Source organism: Podarcis pityusensis, assembly GCF_964106645.2.
Source record: "Podarcis pityusensis genome assembly, chromosome: 17".
Lineage (NCBI taxonomy): Eukaryota > Metazoa > Chordata > Lepidosauria > Squamata > Lacertidae > Podarcis > Podarcis pityusensis.
In genome coordinates, this window is record NC_138042.1 from 19,178,028 (window position 1) to 19,197,244 (window position 19,217).

Genomic DNA, 19,217 nt, shown 5'->3' on the forward strand with positions numbered 1-19,217 from the left:
AATAATTAGTGTTGGTGGAAACTGGTATCCCCTAATGTGCACTGGTTCTTTCTTTGTCCAAGGAGATCCTTGGAAGACTATGATGGTATATAAATGTCATAAATAAATTAAATGTTATTGGAGAGACGAGGAAAACACAGTGGTTCATCTCCTTTTGTTGCTGTGTCTGTGGTACCTTGGGAACAAATGAATTTTTGGTTTCGATCAGAGTGAGATTTCATTTGGTTTGCTGCCCAGCTTGTGTCTTTAGCCTCCAACAGATGATGAGCCCAATCCACCGAGCCCTTCTTTTACGAAAGCCTTTCCCTGCCTCCACTTCTTTTAGCAGGAGGCTTCCAGATTGACTGTGTGAACTTCACAAGTTACTAGGCAATAACTTGATCTCCTGTCCTGATTCACTTAAGACTTTGGGGCCCCATCAAAACTTTGCAGTGATGGTTGTTGTTGCCATTTTAATTATTCTTTACTATTTCCCTGAAGCATATGGATGGACATGCAGAATGCTGTTGGGGTTTTTAGTCAGCCCTGTAATATTTGCTGCGGCAAACTTTACAAAGGACAGAGTGCGGAGAATTAAACAAAGGGACTTTAAAGCTTTGTGCTTTAAAGCTTTGTGTCTGAACATTATTATTATTATTATTATTATTATTATTATTATTATTATTTGTCCCAACGTGGCGTATTGGTTAGAGCAGGGGTAAAGGTAAAGGGACCCCTGACCATTAGGTCCAGTCATGACCAACTCTGGGGTTGAGGCGCTCATCTCACTTTACTGGCCGAGGAGCCGGCGTACAGCTTCCAGGTCATGTGGCCAGCATGACTAAGCCGCTTCTGGCGAACCAGAGCAGCACACGGAAATGCCATTTACCTTCCCACCGGAGCGGTACCTATTTATCTACTTGCACTTTGACGTGCTTTCAAACTGCTAGGTTGGCAGGAGCAGGGACAGAGCAACGGGAGCTCACCCCGTTGCGGGGATTCGAACCACCGACCTTCTGATCGGCAAAGCCCTAGGCTCTGTGGTTTAAACCACAGCGCCACCCGCGTCCCATGGTGGTATATAAATGTTATAAATAAATTAAATGATAATAATAACTTCCCCACGGAAGCCCGCTCTTTAATGCTGAATCAGAGCAAACAGGCAATCCACGAAAACCCAAATTGCTACAGTGTTAAAGAGTGGGTTTTCCTAGGGAAAGGCGCAGGGCAAAACAAACAAGCAAACAACCAACCAACAGCAATGCTCGGACTCAGAGCTTTAAAGTGCAAACCTGTGCCTAGAAACCGCAGGGCCAAAGGGATGAATGGATAAGTCCAGAGTCCTGAGACATCTTTGAAACAATTATTACGGTGTACTATTTCCTGGACTTGAGTCATCAGATGCTCTTGACAGCTGAGCCAACAGACTTGGCTTACCTTTAACTTTATACATGCGGCTAAAGGCTCCTTTACGTGCACAGAACAAGGTCTGGCATGAAAAGAACTTCCTCATTTCCTTAGGAAGGTAATTCGAACACATCTTATCCTTCCATGCACTTGCCTTTAGGGATTTGCTGCTGCGAATATAGAAATGAGTCGTTGTATTACATGGGTTTTGTATAGGGACGCCAGACAAAAATTCTTCACATTTTGTTTCGGTCTCTGTATTATGGATGTGTCTAAAGAGGTTTCTTCTGATATAATCTACTGGTGGAATACATGCAGTATGATTCCCCACCACCACCGCTGTTAAATGAATCTGCAACCTATTTGATTTACAGGGGCTGGCTTGATTCTGTAAGGCAGGGAAGGGGAATGTCTGTTCCTCCAGATCAGGGCAGTCCAACACACATCCCGAGGGCCACATGTGGTCCTTGGGGCCTTTTCTGGCAGCCCTCTTTGCCTGCTCAAGCAGTAAAAGATGTAAAAAGAATAATAGAATCATAGAGTTAGAGGACTCCGAGAATCATCGAGTCCAACCGCTTGCAATGCAGGAATACGCAGCTGTCCCATATGGAGATCTAACTTGCAACCTTATCAACACCAGGCTCCCACTGGCTGAGTTATCCAGGCATGATCGGGGATGCAATTTGTATAATTTATTCATGCAACAGAAGCCAGCTTTTTGACACAAACCTTTATTTTAGCATGATAGATAGTTTTGGTATTTCTTTTGTAGGGTATGCATAATTCTGTGTACATAATTCTGTGCACAGGACTGTAGAAAACACACACACACACACACACACACACACACACACACACAGAGCGGACCCTCCGGTTACATAACTTTCAGGCTACAAATGCGGCAAACCCGGAAGTGTATTCTTCTGGGTTTTGCCACATGCGCATGCGCAGAAGCACTCTATCGTGCGTGCACAGAGGCAGGCCTTTGGTTATGGATTTTTCAGGGTGCGCACAGACCCCCAGAATGAATTATATCCGTAACCAGAGGGTCTACTGTATATGCGCAAAAGTACAACAAACTGACATCTTGGTAGTGGCGCCCTCCCTGTGGATGAATGCTCTCCTATCAGATGTCAAAGAGATAAGCAACTGTTTAACTTTTAGAAGACATCTGAAGGCAGCCCTGTTTAGGGAAGTTTTTAATGGTTGATGTTGTATTGTGTCTTTATTATTTTGTTGGGAACTGCCCACAGTGGTTGGGGAAACCCAGTCAAATGGGTGGCATATAAATATTATGATGATGATGATGATGATGCTTGTTTTTTGCCAATGATTTGGATTTACCTTGGATTAGCTTGACTTTCAGCTGTTTGATGAGCTTTCCGACAGAGAAATCCCCAGAGTTTTGACCAGTGGCTGACCATGAATATTAACCACAACTTTGTCTTCTTCCATATACAGTTTTCGCCCGAATCCTGAAAGCTCCCGAATCCTACAATGTCAGCTTTGGCTCTGTGGTGACGCTGCGATGTGCAGCAACAGGCATTCCAACCCCTACGGTGACATGGCTTGAAAATGGAAAAGCCGTAAGTGTCTTTGCAGTTGCTGGGAACATGTGTGATTCTTCAGCTGAGGTCTGCTGTCAGCTGGACCTTGAGGAGGCCGGGGAGTAAAAAAGGAAACATGCAAGAAAATGCCAAAGGCTTTTGCAAAGTAAATAGCAATGCTGAATGAAAACTCAACTCTTTCTACCTTCCAACGGAGCTAGACTGAATGATCAGCCCTGTATCAGTTTTGACTGACACGTAACTAGTTGATGTGAAGCATGCACAAACCTGGAATAATAATAATAATACTAATTATTTAAAAATTGTCCAGTAGCACCTTAGAGACCAACTAAGTTTGTTCTGAGTGTAAGCATGCACACAAAAGCTTATACCCAGAACAAACTTAGTTGGTCTCTAAGGTGCTACTGGACAATTTTTTTTATTTATTTCGACTCCGTCAGACCAACACAGCTACCTATGAGAATCTATAATACTACTTCTTCTTCTTCTTCTTCTTCTTCTTCTTCTTCTTCTTCTTCTTCTTCTTCTTCTTCTTCGGTTTCCCCAGCCACTCTGGGTGGCTTACAGCATATATAAAAACACAGCAAAATATCGAACATTAAAAACAGGGCTGCCTTCAGATGTCTTCTAAAAGTTGTGTAGCTCTTTATCTCCTTGACATTTGAATGTCTCTCACACTTCCATTCATGCTTCTTTTTCATTCATCTTGCTTGTTCAGTGCAGTCGCATACCCTCCAACATTTCTCCAATGAAAACTTGGGATGTCCTATTTCATAATAAGAATACTTTTATTATTTATAACTCGCCCATCTGACTGGGTTTCCCTAGCCACCCTGGGCGGCTTCCAGCATATATAAAAACATTTTTTAAAAATAAAATTAAAAAAAACTTCACTATACTGGGCTGCCTTCAGATGGCTTCTAAAGGTTGTATAGTTCCGTATCTCCTTGGCTCTGGGGTCGCATAACTCCATGCCCTCCAATGTTTCTCTGATGAAAACAGGGACGTCCTAAGGAAAAGCGGGACATTCTGGGATCAAATCAGAAACTGGGAAACAGCTTCTGTAAATCTGGGACTGACCCTGGAAAATAGGGACACTTGGAGGGTCTGCGAGCCGGATAGTTTTGCAGCAGCTACAATGCAGGAAAATATGTGAAAATATGTGACTCGCCCAAAACAAGAAGTAAGAAAACGGTCCTCAAGACATCAGAGGTTATGAATTATTAGGCTAAGACAAAATAAATGGAGGTCTAGAAAGAGTCACTGCAAGGTGAGGTGTGCTCACAGTTTTAACTCAGGGGGTTTCCCAGTTTAGCCAGTAGAGCATGAGATCCTTACTCAAGTATGAGGCTTTTCCATTTTCCTTTGACCTTGCAGAGAAAACATTTGGTCGGTTGGGGAATCAAAAATGGTTTCAGGTCGGCCTTCCTGTGCTGATCTATGTACGTGCTTGGTTGGTACGTTTATGGACATTTATTATATATCTAAGACTTTAAAATTCTTATCACAGCACGAACATAAGCCACACCCAAATATAAGCCGCACCTTTAAAATTGAAGTGGGAAAAAGAAAAAAAAAGAAAAAATGACCAAATATAATTATCTGGGCCTGGCTCCCGGGGAGGAGAGTCTGCAACTGGGCATGCAAATATATGCCCTTTGTTAGCGATGCTCTCGCTCAAGTGCTGATCATTCTGTAGCTGAAACTGCACCACCCACCCACAAGAGTGCAGAAGTACAAACAATCACTGAGGGAGGGGTAAACTAACTGGGAATAAAGAAGCCCCATGAGAATATACTCAGGGGACACAGAATAAAGGTAAAGGTAAAGGGACCCCTGACCATTAGGTCCAGTCGTGGCCGACTCTGGGGTTGCAGCGCTCATCTCGCTTTATTGGCCGAGAGAGGCAGCGTACAGCTTCCGGGTCATGTGGCCAGCATGACTAAGCCGCTTCTGGTGAACCAGAGCAGTGCACGGAAACGCCGTTTACCTTCCCGCCGGAGCGGTACCTATTTATCTACTTGCGCTTTGACGTGCTTTCGAACTGCTAGGTTGGCAGGAGCAGGGACCGAGCAACGGGAGCTCACCCCATCGTGGGGATTCGAACCGCCAACCTTCTGATCGGCAAGTCCTAGGCTCTGTGGTTTAACCCACGGCGCCACCCACATCCCTAGAATACACACAGAATACCGTGTGTCTATTGGAGGTGGGGAAATAGAAAATGAGATTGATGGGGATTGAATGGAATGAAAGCGAACGTGGCTGGCTGGAACTCTGAACAGGAGCACTTTGCCCTGCAACCTTTTGTTGCAGGCCCCACTTGCCCTTCCCTAATTTTGTTGAACTTTGTTATCAGTTACAAGGCATTGCTCTCTCTCTCTTGAAGGAATGCTATGAACTGAGAGCATGGGGACCCGCGATAGGGAACTATCAGCTTTCCCGCCAAAGTACCGCTCTCTGCATTCTTTTCGTCAGTGGAATGGGTGTAAAACTGGATCTGAATTTGTAGCCTAAATATATACTTGATCTTGTCTCAAGTTTAATTCCTAAATTGATTTATTTTTATTTTTTTAAGGATTAAAAAAAGGCGATTTCTTGAGAGTGAGTGACAGGATTTTTGTACGAAATAATTTGTCATAATTTACCAGGGTCTCACATTTCAAGTTGAAAAGCTGCCCGGACTTAAAAATGCCGTCCCTTGCAATGTTCACGAGGTTTCCTGCAGCTATTTTCTCCTCGTTTCCACGGTGCAAATGGCAAAGAGTGCAGCGCTTAACTGTCTTTCAAGCTGGTCTGAAGTTAGCTGTGCCAAGGCAGTAAGGGATTGTTATTACCTAATGGGAGCTTGGCGACAGAGCTTGCCCCTAGAACTGAAGCTCTTTTCAATTCTCCCTGCGTTTATTTCCCTGTCCCTGTGAGTTCTATCAGCGAACGTGGCAAGGAAAGTCTCCTTGGCTGTGTGGTCCAGGCTGAGAGCGAAGCCTTCTGACTCAGCCTTCCGAGTTCTCACATTTCCTTTCCAAAATCTGCAGCCAGGACGGAAAGCCACACACACAAAAAATTCCCTGACTTGACAGGGTCCCTTTAAGACGAAGAGGAACAGAAGGGAAAGGAAGTTTGAGGGGCCATGTTGGCACTACCAACTGCCCATTCTTAGGTGTTAAAAAAAAGAAGGGCCAAAGCCCAGAAATTATCACACTGCAGAATAGAGGTTTTAAAGGTCAGAAGTAAAATCTCTCACTGCCTCCATCTCTTCCCCTTCTATTTGCCAGGAGGTGATGGGACCAGTGGCCATGATGTTAGTTTTTTTGATGCTGAGCTTCAGACCATATTTTGCGCTCTCCTCTTTCACCCTCATTAAAAGGTTCTTTAATTCCTCCTCACTTTCTGCCATCAAGGTTGTGTCATCTGCATATCTGATGTTGCTGATATTTCTTCCGGCAATCTTAATTCTGGCTAGGGATTCATCCAGCCCAGCCTTTCGCATGATGAATTCTGCATATAAGTTAAATAAGCAGGGAGACAATATACAGCCTTGTCATACTCTTTTCCCAATTTTGAACAAATCAGTTGGCACGACTAAAAGACTAAACAACAACAACAAGGTCAGAAGGCCTATACCTCCATTGCTCCCTCTAATTATTCTATACCCAATTCTCCCCCCCTCATCATTTTTATTTGATTTTACAATGACCACTCCCCACATTAAATGGGCGGCACCCTTTGCTTTTTTGGGTCACCTTCAAAGGTAGCCCCACATAGAGCGCATTGCAGTAGTCCAAGCGGGAGATAACCAGAGCATGCACCACTCTGGCATGAACCCAAAGATATGAGGGCCATCTTCAAATATCTTAAGGGCTGTCACATGGAAGATGGAGCAAGCTTGTTTTCTCCTGCTCTGGAGGATAGAACTCGAACCCATGGCTTCAAGTTGCAAGAAAGGAGATTCTGACTAAACATCAGGAAGAACTTTCTGACAGTAAGAGCTGTTTGACAGAGGAATGGTCTCCCTCGGGAGGTGGTGGACTCTCCTTCCTTGAAGGTTTTTAAGTAGCAGTTGGATAGACATCTGTCCTGGATGCTTTATCTGATATTTCTGCATTGCAGGGGGTTGGGCTAGATGATCCTTGGTGTCCCTTGCAACTCTATGATTCTGCAAATCTGGATCTGGTCCACATTGTCATATGTTGTCATAAGTGTGGAGGAAAACCTTAAATGCGTTGCCGAGTTCAGCAGAGTTCCCAAAAATAGACCAGAGGCAATAGCCATAGCTGTCAACGTTTCCCTTTTTTAAAGGGAAATTCACTTATTCCGAATAGGATTCCTCGCAAGAAAAAGGAAAAGTTTACAGCTATGGCAATAGTACTTCATTCAACAGAGCTTTACTTGTGCTGAAGGCAAATGTAGTGTAATGGTTATCAAATCCAATGCAATGAGATTTGGCTTATTCCATACAAAATCCAGTTGCAGCATTTATAAACTTAACTCATAATAAGACTAAACCTTAGCACTAAGCATCCTATGTACAGAAACAGAAACACCACACCAGAAAGAAGAGAGAGAGAAGAGAAAAGGTAAAAACCCAGGCTCCTTCTGGCCTATATTTATAGTCACCATGACCTTAATTGGGAGAAAACTAATTCAAAGTAGCTGTACTCAGCTTCTCTGAAGATATAACCCAAACAATCATTAGCCCTTCTGCCCCTGCTTCTCTCATACAGAGAAACTTCTAGTAGCTTCTAGAATCAATCAGAATAGGAAAGCATAGGAAAGATCTTTACACATGAGATCAATACTTTCTGCACTAAGAAATGCAATCTGACACACATGTCTCGCTGAAAGGGCACCATTGACCTCCTCCTTGACTTCAGGGAAATCTACCTTTATCCTACGGCAAATAAGGAAAAACAGTTTAAACCTGGGACTTTATTAAATCTGGTGCATTTGCCTCTGACACTATAGCACCTCGATGAACTCAGTCAGAACTGGGTTCATGCCCTTGAGGAAATTGCTTCTGCACACTAAATCCAGAGAAGTGATTTCTGACTAAAAGAACAACCTGGTTAAATATTTCGCTCAACGAAATATTTAGACAGAAATGGGAAACCTGACAACCTGTGGATTAATTGACACCAGCCCTTTTTCACCAGACTAACTTCTGGTTTGTTCTTATTACAGGCATGCCTATTAATGTAGGAAATATGTGCTCCTAATGAAAGCGAACAAGTAGCTCTAAATGCTTGTGTGAATCAGAGCAGGGTATACAATATCAGCATTAAATCACTGGCTCTTCAACACCTTCTCCCTTATTCGTTTCCTAGGCAAGAGAGCCACATTAATGTACTAATATTACAGGTTTAAATCATTGGTCCTAACCTCACAGTCCATGTCCCCCCCTTTGCAAGCAGGTTGGTTATTTATAATTAAAAACAGTCGTAGTCTACCATGCTACATATGAAGGGACCATGAGAGTAATCTAGTCCAACCCCCAGCAATGCAGGAATCTTTTACCCAACACGGGACTCAAACCCACGACCTTGAGATTAAGAGTTTTATGCCCTATTGACTTTTTAAGTTGCTTTTAATAATAATAATAATAATAATAATAATAATAATAATAATAATTTATTATTTATACCCTGCGCATCTGGTTGGGTTTCCCTAGCCACTCTTGGCGGTCTTAAACAAAATATTAAAAATACAATAAAACATCAAACTTTAAAAACTTCCCTAAACAGGGCTGCCTTCAGATGTCTTCCAAAAGTCAGATAGTTGTCTATTTCCTTGACATCTGATGGGAGGGAGTTCCACAGGGAGGGTGCCACTACCGAGAAGGCCCTCTGCCTGGTTCCCTGTAACTTCACTTCTTGCACTGAGGGAACCACCAGAAGGCCCTCAGCGCTGGACCTCAGTGTCCGGGCTGAACGATGGGGATGGAGACACTCCAGGTCTACTGGGCCGAGGCCGTTTAGGGCTTTAAAGGTCAGCACCAACACTTTGAATTGTGCTCGTAAATGCACCTGGAACCAATGTAGGTCTTTCAGGACCTCAGAAGATGATCTCAGGGACCGCGTAGGTTCATAGGGGAAGAGGCGGTCCTTGAGGTATTGTGGTCCTGAGCCATTTAAGACTTCATAGGTCAAAACCAGCACTTTGAATTGGGCCCGGAAATTAATTGGTAGTCAGTACAGTCGGACCAGGATCGGTGTAATATGCTGAAACTGTCTTGCTCCGGTGAGCAACCTGGCCGCTGAATTCTGCACCAGCTACACTTGTTTTGCTGCTATATTCTGATGACCTGCTGTTTTAACTCAATACATCTGAACCGTCGCTCATTTGTTTTAGGTCTCAGCAGGATCCATCGTAGAAACTGTCAAAGACCGAGTGATCGATTCCAGGTTGCAAGTCTACGTCACCCGGCCGGGTTTGTTTACCTGCATAGCAACGAATAAGCACAGCGAGACTTATGGCACAGCAAAAGCCGCAGCCACTATCAACGTATCAGGTATGCTTTTAGAGAAAGAGGCACTTGTGGGGGAATCAAATGTCCTTTAACTTCTGCCTGGGGTTTCGCTCGCACACAGAGAGAGACCTCATAGAAAGTTGAAGGGCTTGGCTTCCGTGTAATTTGCAGCAGGATAAATTTGATCTAGGAGTGCACCTCATTCCCGGCTGTTTCTTCCTATATTATTACACTTCAGAGGTTGGCACAGCTATAATTTCCGACATATTTGCTGCCGTCCTGGTTACGGTGTCCCAAGACACTCTGTAAACTCATCCAGGAGAAGGAAGTGAGGAAGCACTATATTAATATCACCTAACAGCCATGTGAAAATAGTTCAGGGAGGCATGAACATCTTGAGTATTACTTACATGAAGCGGGGACAGGTTGGTCCCAAAGGAAAGTACAGTGGTACCTCAGGTTAAGTACTTAATTCGTTCCGGAGGTCTGTTCTTAATCTGAAACTGTTCTTAACCTGAAGCACCACTTTAGCTAATGGGGCCTCCTGCTGCTGCCGCGCCACCGGAGCATGATTTCTGTTCTCATCCTGAAGCAAAGTTCTTAACCTGAGGTAATATTTCTGGGTTAGCGGAGGCTGTAACCTGAAGCGTATGTAACCTGAAGCGTATGTAACCTGAGGTACCACTGTATATGGAATACCAAAGTGTTCAGGAAAAATGTTGTGGTTTCTCCCCACCCCCCCGCCGTTTCCCATTCTGCTCACAATGTGTACAACACGACAAGGTGCAAAAATCACGCCGAGATTACTTTGATCTTGTGTGTGGTCTTCATTTATTTGTTATTTGTCCTTTGCCAAATGCTCCCAGTAACACCCATCCACCCCTGCCCCCCCGCAAATGTCACAATTCAAGTTAAGGCCGAATGAAATAAAACCAACATCAGAATGACCAGGCAGAGATGCAGAGGACAGCAATGCGGGGGCAGAGAGGATATCCGCTTGACCAAAGGCCTGGCTAAAGAGGTGTGTCTTGACCAGTCCCTGAAAAGCATGCAGTGATGGTGCAAGACGCACCTCAGAGGGAAGGGCAGTCGACAACTTGGAGGGGCCACCACAGAGAAGGCTGCGCCTGCTCAAACCCACAGAGCGTGGCAGCGTCAATAGCTGGGCCTCCTCTGCTGACCCATGCAGCTCAGTGTAGGAGGGGGCGCCACTTCAGATATTTTTCTGAACAGTGATAAAACACGACGACTTGTATAGCTCCCCTAACTTCCGCCGGGAGCAGTGAGGCAGCAGAGAGGTGGGCAAGGTGCAAATGTATCGCCCTGACCTCCCTGCTGGTGAGGAACGGGAAGGTAGCATAGTGCCAGGGCCATCTTAAGCATATCTGGTGCTATGGTTCAAAGCCGCCTCCTCTCGCCCCCCCCCCCTGTTTCCCAGAATTGTCGACCTTTTCCTAAGCCTTTGCGGGTATCGCTCTCCTCCCGCAGAGGCAAGCTGCACACCCGCCAGCCATATGGTTGATGGGGCACAGCTGGCAGGCATGCAGGGAAAGGGGAGGCTGCTGGCAAAGCCGCACAGCTCCCCCACTCGCTGGGGAGCCCCTGAGAGGCCAGCGCCCTGGCACAACGTGCCAGTAAGCCCACTAGGAAAGACGGCTCGGCATAGTGCCTTCACCGCCCATGGCAGGCTGCAACCCTAGACACATTTACTTGGGACACGGGTGGCGCTGTGGGTTAAACCACAGAGCCTAGGACTTTCCGATCAGAAGGTTGGTGGTTCGAATCCCCGCGATGGGGTGAGCTCCCAGTGTGGTGTAGTGGTTAAGAGCGGTAGTCTTTTAATCTGGGGAACCGGGTTCGCGTCTCCGCTCCTCCACATGCAGCTGCTGGGTGACCTTGGGCTAGTCACACTTCTTTGAAGTCTCTCAGCCCCACGCACCTCACAGAGTGTTTGTTGTGGGGGAGGAAGGGAAAGGAGAATGTTAGCCGCTTTGAGACTCCTTAAAGGGAGGGAAAGGCGGGATATCAAATCCAAACTCTTCTTCTTCTTCTTCTCCCGTTGCTCGGTCCCTGCTCCTGCCAACCTAGCAGTTCGAAAGCACACCAAAGTGCAAGTAGATAAATAGGTACCGCTTCAGCGGGAAGGTAAACAATGTTTCCATGCACTGCTCTGATTCGCCAGAAGCAGCATAGTCCTGCTGGCCACATGTCCCGGAAGCTGTACACCGGCTCCCTCGCCCAATAAAGCGAGATGAGCACCGCAACCCCAGAGTTGGTCACGACTGGACCTTTACCTTAAGTACCATCAAACTTAACGTGGAGTTACTTCTGAGTAGATGTGGAGAGAACCGGGCTGTTTAAAGCCTTGTTGATGTCCAGTACCACCCCTTATCTGGTCTGCTTTAAACCAGGCAAGGCTAATAATGTCTGTATTCTCTGCCCCTTTCTCCCAAAACTGATGTGGGAGACAGACAATCGGATCCCTTTGTGGATTTTCCGATTTGCTCAGCGGGCATCACACAAACTGTTGTGGAAGTGAACTGAAGGGGAAAATAGACATACAGAAAATGCTTTGGGAGGATTTTTTGTTTTGGCCCCTATGGGACTCCTCATGCAGCTAGATACCTGTTTCGGAAGCTTGCTTCTGTGCCTCTATGCCTGTAACCAAATCAGGAGAACAATTTCTTCAGAGGGCAGGGGTAAAACTAGGCTTCATTTCACCCAAGTGAAAGACCCAGTTTGACTCATGATTTATGTATAAGCTAAGCAAGCTATAGCTTAGGGCCCCACTCTCTTGGGAGGACCAAAAAAATTTAAAGGAAAAAAACCTGGATGTATATTTCCAAAATATAAGATAAAAAAACAAATGAAAGAAAACCTACAGACAGCCACAGTGTTTTGTGTTGTGTAGGCTGCTATGATGTAAGTCAGGCATAGGCAAACTCCGGCCCTCCAGATGTTTGGGACTCCAATTCCCATCATCCATGACCACTGGTCCTGTTAGCTAGGGATGATGGGAATTGTAGTCCCAAACACCTGGAGGGCTGGAGTTTGCCTATGCCTGATGTAAGTCAAGGGCCCCGCCTGCTAGCCCGCTCCCTAGAATATCACTGGTTTGCTCATTTCTATATATAGGGTGCCTACATTCTGCATGGACTGGTTGCAGGGCAACATGGGCAAATGGCTTGAGATAACTATTAGGTCCATAAATTACCATATAGCATATATTCACCTCTCTTTCTCTCTCTTTCCTCCTCTCGCTCCCTCCAACGCAACTGCTTCTTCGGATGGACCTCACTCTTGCGCTATTAGAATGGAGGTAAGGGTAACCTGGGGATGGATTTTGTGTGACAAAAGATTGTGTGACACGAACAGGGCACATGGAACCACCTGCCAAGCAGGTCACAGACCTTTTCCTGCTGGGGTAGAAATTAAGGATATCGGAACAGAGGAAGCTGCCTTACACAGAGTCAGACCTTTGGTTCCTCTAGCACATGGGTAGGCAAACTAAGGCCTGGGGGCCGGATCCGGCCCAACCGCCTTCTAAATCTGGCCTGCAGATGGTCCAGGAATCAGCGTGTTTTTACATGAGTAGAATGTGTGCTTTTATTTAAAATGCATTTCTGGGTTATTTGTGGGGCATAGGAATTCATTCATTCCCCCCCCAAAATATAGTCTGGGCCCCAGCAAGGTCTGAGGGACAGTGGACTGGCCTCCTGCTAAAAAGGTTTGCTGACCCCTGCCACATCATTGGGTCCATTGACAGGCTCAGCATCATTTCAGACAGGTTCTCCTCCTTGGATGATGCTAGGAGTGCTCTACCCATTAGATGGGAAATGTGCGGCTGCTCTTAAAAGCAACAGCCACAATCTCCTTCTCGTCTCCCGTCTGAAATGCCTGATGTGAAACCATCCCATTGTGAGTTACCCCACTCAGGGGCGTAGCAAGGGGGATGCAGTAGGTGCGGCCTGCCCATAGCTGTCAACTTTTCCCTTTACTTGTGAGGAATCCTATTCGGAATAAGGAAATTTCCCCTTTTAAAAAAAAGGAAACATTGACAGCTATGGACCCACTCCAGGTGTCCCCACTGAGGGGGGTGACAAAATGGCGGGCGGCACAAACCGCTGGGCCTGTGCAGCGGACCCGAGCCAAGCGTCTTGGGTACCCGCAGGCTCCACTCTGTCTGTCCGCTGCCTCCCCACCTGCTGTAGGGCGTCTGAGGCCCTGTGGCGTGCCCCGTCCCTATGGGCACCACGCACCCTATCCCTGTGGGTGTCATGCGCCCCACACCGCCCCTCCCTAAGGGCACCGCGTGCCCCATCCCTATGGGTGCTGTGTGCCCCACCCCGCCCCATGGGCGGTTCGCCCTGGCCCTGGGTGCGCCACCACAGATGCCAGAGAGGATTCCTCCACCACTGACCCCACTCTTCCTAACAGCAGTCTGTGGAGTGAAGGGTTTTAGGGTGTGGCGAATTATAGGAAGCAGCGGAAAGGTGAAATTCCCATCACCACTTGGCAAAGGGAGGAAACGAGAAGCTTGCAAAGTGGTAACAATGCACGAGATTGTAAGTTACCGATTGGTTTTCGCTCATTTGCAAACTCCTTCTAAGCCTCTTAAACCAACAGCGTTTGAACGATGGAAGGGATTAGGCTCCCTTTGGTTTCGAGCTAATATGTTTTAATTGTTATAGCAACCCATTGTTGTTGTTGGAGAATACAAGTCAAGCCAGCGTCAAATGTATTTGTTTTTAGCCGTAAGCTATTGCAGAGCTCTGGGTAAAAGCAGAGGTAAGAATCAAAGTAAAACAAATACAGAATCCGACCAAAATAAAAACGAAAACACCAGCATTGCAAGACCTACTCTTGATACAGAGACCCAAAATGAAATGGCACCAGATTAATCAAACCATATGGATCTTGACAATATCTAAGCACATTTCAGTCACAGCCAGGGCAAAAGTTGTGGATTGTGTGCCTCTTTTCAGTGCAAAGATTGTATGGGATATCCTAGCAATGACTGTATGAAGAATTTGACTGGATCTAAAAAAAGGGAAACACATTTTTCAGTCTCAGGTTGATAATGTCAGAAAAGACTAAGATGCAACCTTAGTGTTGGCCAAAATAAACTAATTATGCATCTCTTACCTTTTTTAAAAAATCCAGTTTTGTAATTGCTGCCCTAAAACTGATAGAGCAAAAGCAAATAATTCATGGAAAAGCCTTCAGGATGAATCATCTTTCTAATCTTCTGAAAGCATGTCATTTGTTTAACTGAACTTGATTGGATCTGTTCCATTAAACAAACATTTGAGAGCATGTCTTCAGGAATTTTCAGTTACATAAACCAACAAGTTGAAAAAACTATTAAGTACACACTTTGTTCTGCCTAAAATATGCCGACTTGAGGCCTTAAATAAAACTCAAGACATGTTGTTACGAATACTTAGGATAGTTGTAAAGATCTTATTCTGAAAAGATTCAAAGTTGATAGATCCATGTCGTTTTACCAGCACACCATTCTTGTTGGCATTTAAAATTTAGGCGACATATTGTTACAATGATTTTTTATATTATTATTAAGCCACACTTCTATTACAGAACAAGGTACTACAGTGTAAAAGGGATGTTCAAAACCAGGCAGAAACGCCAGTAAAATTAATTCAATGAATGCAAGCGCGGCATTTGTGTGCATGTATCATTCATGAAGAGGGACTGAGCTACACACAGGAGAAACATTAATCTTGGCTCGTCTGCTATGTCCACGGGGACATTGCACTGCTATCAGGTTACTGTCGTGATGAATCACTTCCTTTTCTGCAAACACGAGCAAAATTTTTTAATCCAACCCTGATCGTATCCCAGAAGAAATGGAGTCAAGGGAGAAAGTTGCAACCTTGGTATGGAATGCTGAAAAAGAGAGAGGGAGAGAAAAAAATCATTGTCCTTACAGCTGGAAAGCATATTTACACATATTGAGTGTTGGGGAAACCTTGAGTCATCTTGTCAATGGCAGGCAGCTCACATGCTTCAAGCAAGTAAGTTGGTGATGGATGTCAGCTGAGGGAAGGAAATATTTTAACAGAGGTGCAGATAGCTCCTTTGGCATTTCCTAATATTTGGGACTGATATAAACTGAACTCTGTGACCCTTGTGTAATGATGATGATGATGATGATGATGATGATAATAATAATAATAATAATAATAATTTCTTATTTATACCCTGCCCATCTGGCTGGGCTTCCCCAGCCACTCTGGGCAGCATCCAACAAATATTAAAATACAGTAATGCATCAAACATTAAAAGCTTCGCTAAACTGGGCTGCCTTCAAATCTCTTCTAAAAGTCTGGTATAGTGGTACCTCGGGTTAAGAACTTAATTTGTTCTGGAGGTCCGTTCTTAACCTGAAACTGTTCTTAACCTGAAGCGCCACTTTAGCTAATGGGGCCTCCCACTGCCTCCGCACCGCCGGAGCACGATTTCTGCTCTCATCCTGAAGCAAAGTTCTTAACCCGAGGTACTATTTCTGGGTTAACAGAGTCTGTAACCTGAAGCGTCTGTAACCCGAGGTACCACTGTAGTTGTTTTTCTCTTTGACATCTGATGGGAGGGTGTTCCACAGGGCGGGCGCCACTACCGGGAAGGCCTGGTTCCCTGTAACTTGGCTTCTCGCAGTGAGGGAACCGCCAGAAGGCCCTCGGCACTGGACCTCAGTGTCTGGGCAGAATGATGGGGGTCAAGACAGAACGAACAGCAATCATGCTTCTAGTTAGGTATGATCCTCCTGGCTTTTCTTTCATGTTGAGTTGGCGAGGCAATGAAGAGACTCATCTTTGAATTTCCATCTTCAACACTCCCTTGCTCTATAACCAGTTAGGCTTCAGAATGCCTTTTCTCTTCCTCTTTGCCTTAGAAACATCCTCTCCCATTAGCCTTCACACATACAAGTAACATGCAGAGAATGGAAGGGGCTTACCTGTGCTGGCCCCGCCCACTTCCAAAGTCACTGTCCTTGCTGGCTTCACCATCAGCAATAAAATAAAACAAAATGTACTGAAGATAAAGGTAAAAACGTAACCATAGAAAATACATTTGGGGGGTTTATATCAATAATCAAATAATAGATCTTATTCTAATTGCCCCTGCTAATAACTTTGCAGTTTTTGCTGTCACCTGATCATCTTGATCTGCCAAGAGAAAGGACACCATAACAGTGGTTGAGCAACCCAGTATGGACCACAATAGAGGGGTAATAGCCTCACTTCTCAAATCTTTATAAAGAGTGCAAGCCAGAAGGACTATAGCCACAGACTCAATACTGCCAACTCCACAGGGACATAACCGTTTTTCCAGTGGAATTTTTTGAAATTCCCTCAAGTGCAGCCGAAGGCAGTATATTCAATCTTGCAAAAGTGAAAACGCGTCTGTATTTTGGAATTGTTAAATTTTGAAAATAGGGTGACAAAGTGTCAAAATGACTAGGTGGAAAATAATCATACCATGGACAAAATTTCCTTATTGTGGCCAGATTATTCTGTCACTCGATATCATAGACATAGGCTCTGTCTGGTTAAATTATTTGCTTTACGGAAGCCCAGTGTTAATAACTGTTGTGGTGATAAACCAGAAAAGTAAAGCTTTCAGCTGACAATTTTAGTCCAAGTGCTCTCATGACAATCTTGCAATACTAAGGGTGGTAGGCCAGTGGGGTTTAAATTTAGGTGAAGCCAATAATTAAATGTCCTACGCCAAGTCTGTAATTCAACAGAGGGGAGATTAGTCTCCAAGTGCAAGGAAGCATTTGGAATGGAACAGAAGCATCTGGATGGAACAGGAAAAAATTGCCTTAGGAACTTAGACTAAACCCATGAGACCAGAGCCCTGCAGGATTTAATTTCCTTCCTCAGGGCCTGTAAGACAGAGCTATTCTGCTTGACTTTCAATTTGGAGTTAGCTTGATCTTTTATTCCCCTTCCTTCCTTCCCTCCCCTTCCCCTTTTTATGAAGATTACCCGCTCTGGGATCCCACAGCTATTTCTCCCCTGGTCTCCTTGCTGACCCAAATAGGACTAATTTAGCCAGCTAGCCCTGGTGATCATCTAATGTTTATTGGATGGATTCCCCCCCTAAATTGATCTTTGAATTCTAAATTTATTGTTATTCATGTTTTATACTGTACAGTGGTGCCTCGCAAGACGAAATTAATTCGTTCCGCGAGTTTTGTCGTCTTGCGATTTTTTTCGTCTTGCGAAGCACGGTGTCGGGAAAGTTTTGGAAAAGCTTCAAAAATCACCAAAGTCTTTAAAAACCTCAAAAAAGGCTACCACACCGCGTTCTATGAGTTGCTCCTCGAAGTCAAGTCGCAACTGTATTAACGGTGTTAAGAAAAAGGAAACAAACTTGCAAGACGTTTCCGTCTTGCGAAGCAAGCCCATAGGGAAAACCGTCTTGCCAAGCAGCTCAAAAAACAAAAAACCCTTTCGTCTTGCGAGTTTTTTGTCTTGCGAGGCATTCGTCTTGCGAGGTACCACTGTATTTTATGCTGTTCTGTTGTTGCATCAATTAAGTGTTTTAAAGTTGTTGTTAGCCACCCTGAGCCCGGTTTTCTGAACTGGGAAGGGTGGGGTATAATATAAAAAAATATTATTATTTATTATTAAACAGCTTCTGCAGATCCAAAGGGAATGCCTGTCCAGATCTAAGCCCCATATAATAACTGTTCTAGGGGTTTAGCTTTAAACACTTCAAGTGCTGATGGTATAGTCTGCAGATTTGTCTGCACGATTTGTCAACACTCAGAAATCCCTCGTGTGTGTTTTTCTCTTCCCCATCAGACTCTACAAGGGTGATACAGGCTACTGCAGCACATACAGAGGAGAGGTGTGTAGCTCTCTGTTGGCCAAGGACGCCTTTGTTTTCTTCAACGCCTCCTATGGAGACCCAGAGGAGACTCAAGAACTGCTTGTCCGCACAGCATGGGCTGAGTTGAAAACAGTGAGTCCTTTTTGCCGCCCAGCCGCTGAGTCCCTGCTGTGTCATTACATCTTCCAGGAGTGCAATCCCTCCAGGATCGGAGCTGCTCCAAAACCTGTTTGCAGGTAACACAAGTGAGCAAAACAAACAAACCTGATCCTCATCCCGCCCCCCGCAATTTCACCACATCCTGCAGGAAAGGGTAGGGTACGCATGGAGAAATACAAAGAACAATGTCGTATTTTTGGAATTACATTCCAAATTATATTTTGGAATTCCAGTTATATTTTTCCCCAATGCGAGTTGGGGAAAATTTCCCCCCTCAAAGGTGAGTTGCTTTGAAATCAGATTATTTATTAATTGGCTATTGACATTATTGGCATTGACGATGACTGCTGTGTATAAATATTGCTATGATTGTGCTTCAGTAGATGTGGAACAGGAAGTTAAGTTTTAATCATTAGTACTATGTCCATTATTGGAGACAGATTGCAGACGTTGTATGCTAGACATTCCTGAGCGTTTGGCAAGGCTTGGCTTGGTGTCCACTACCTACCATCCCTGACTGGAATGCTGCAAGTATCCTCAGCTAATTAGGGGATCAGGCCCAACGAACCGCATTGGCTTGGGTTACTTTGGTCATTATTCCAGATCAAATGTGCATTTCATGACTGCATTTATGATGGCATTGATCCAAAGTGTCGTTTCAGGTGTGCTCAAAAGGTCGCATCTGCTCTGTGGCATTTCTAGCTACTTTCCTCTGGGCCTCCCCGCCCACAACTGCTGTCATGTCATATCACAGACCGCTTTTGCCAATCCCCAGGGGT

General features: G+C 44.9%; 1 protein-coding gene across 1 annotated transcript in view; it reads left to right on the plus strand.

The window, feature by feature from the left end:
• MUSK (muscle associated receptor tyrosine kinase) overlaps window positions 1–19,217 on the plus strand; it is a 60,639-nt gene that overhangs the window by 20,100 nt on the left and 21,322 nt on the right. The window contains exons 6-9 of the mRNA XM_080988550.1: window positions 2,848–2,972; window positions 9,300–9,459; window positions 9,656–9,722; window positions 18,252–18,515. Coding sequence (XP_080844676.1) covers window positions 2,848–2,972; window positions 9,300–9,459; window positions 9,656–9,722; window positions 18,252–18,515 — 616 coding nt within the window. The remainder of the gene's footprint in view (window positions 1–2,847; window positions 2,973–9,299; window positions 9,460–9,655; window positions 9,723–18,251; window positions 18,516–19,217) is intronic.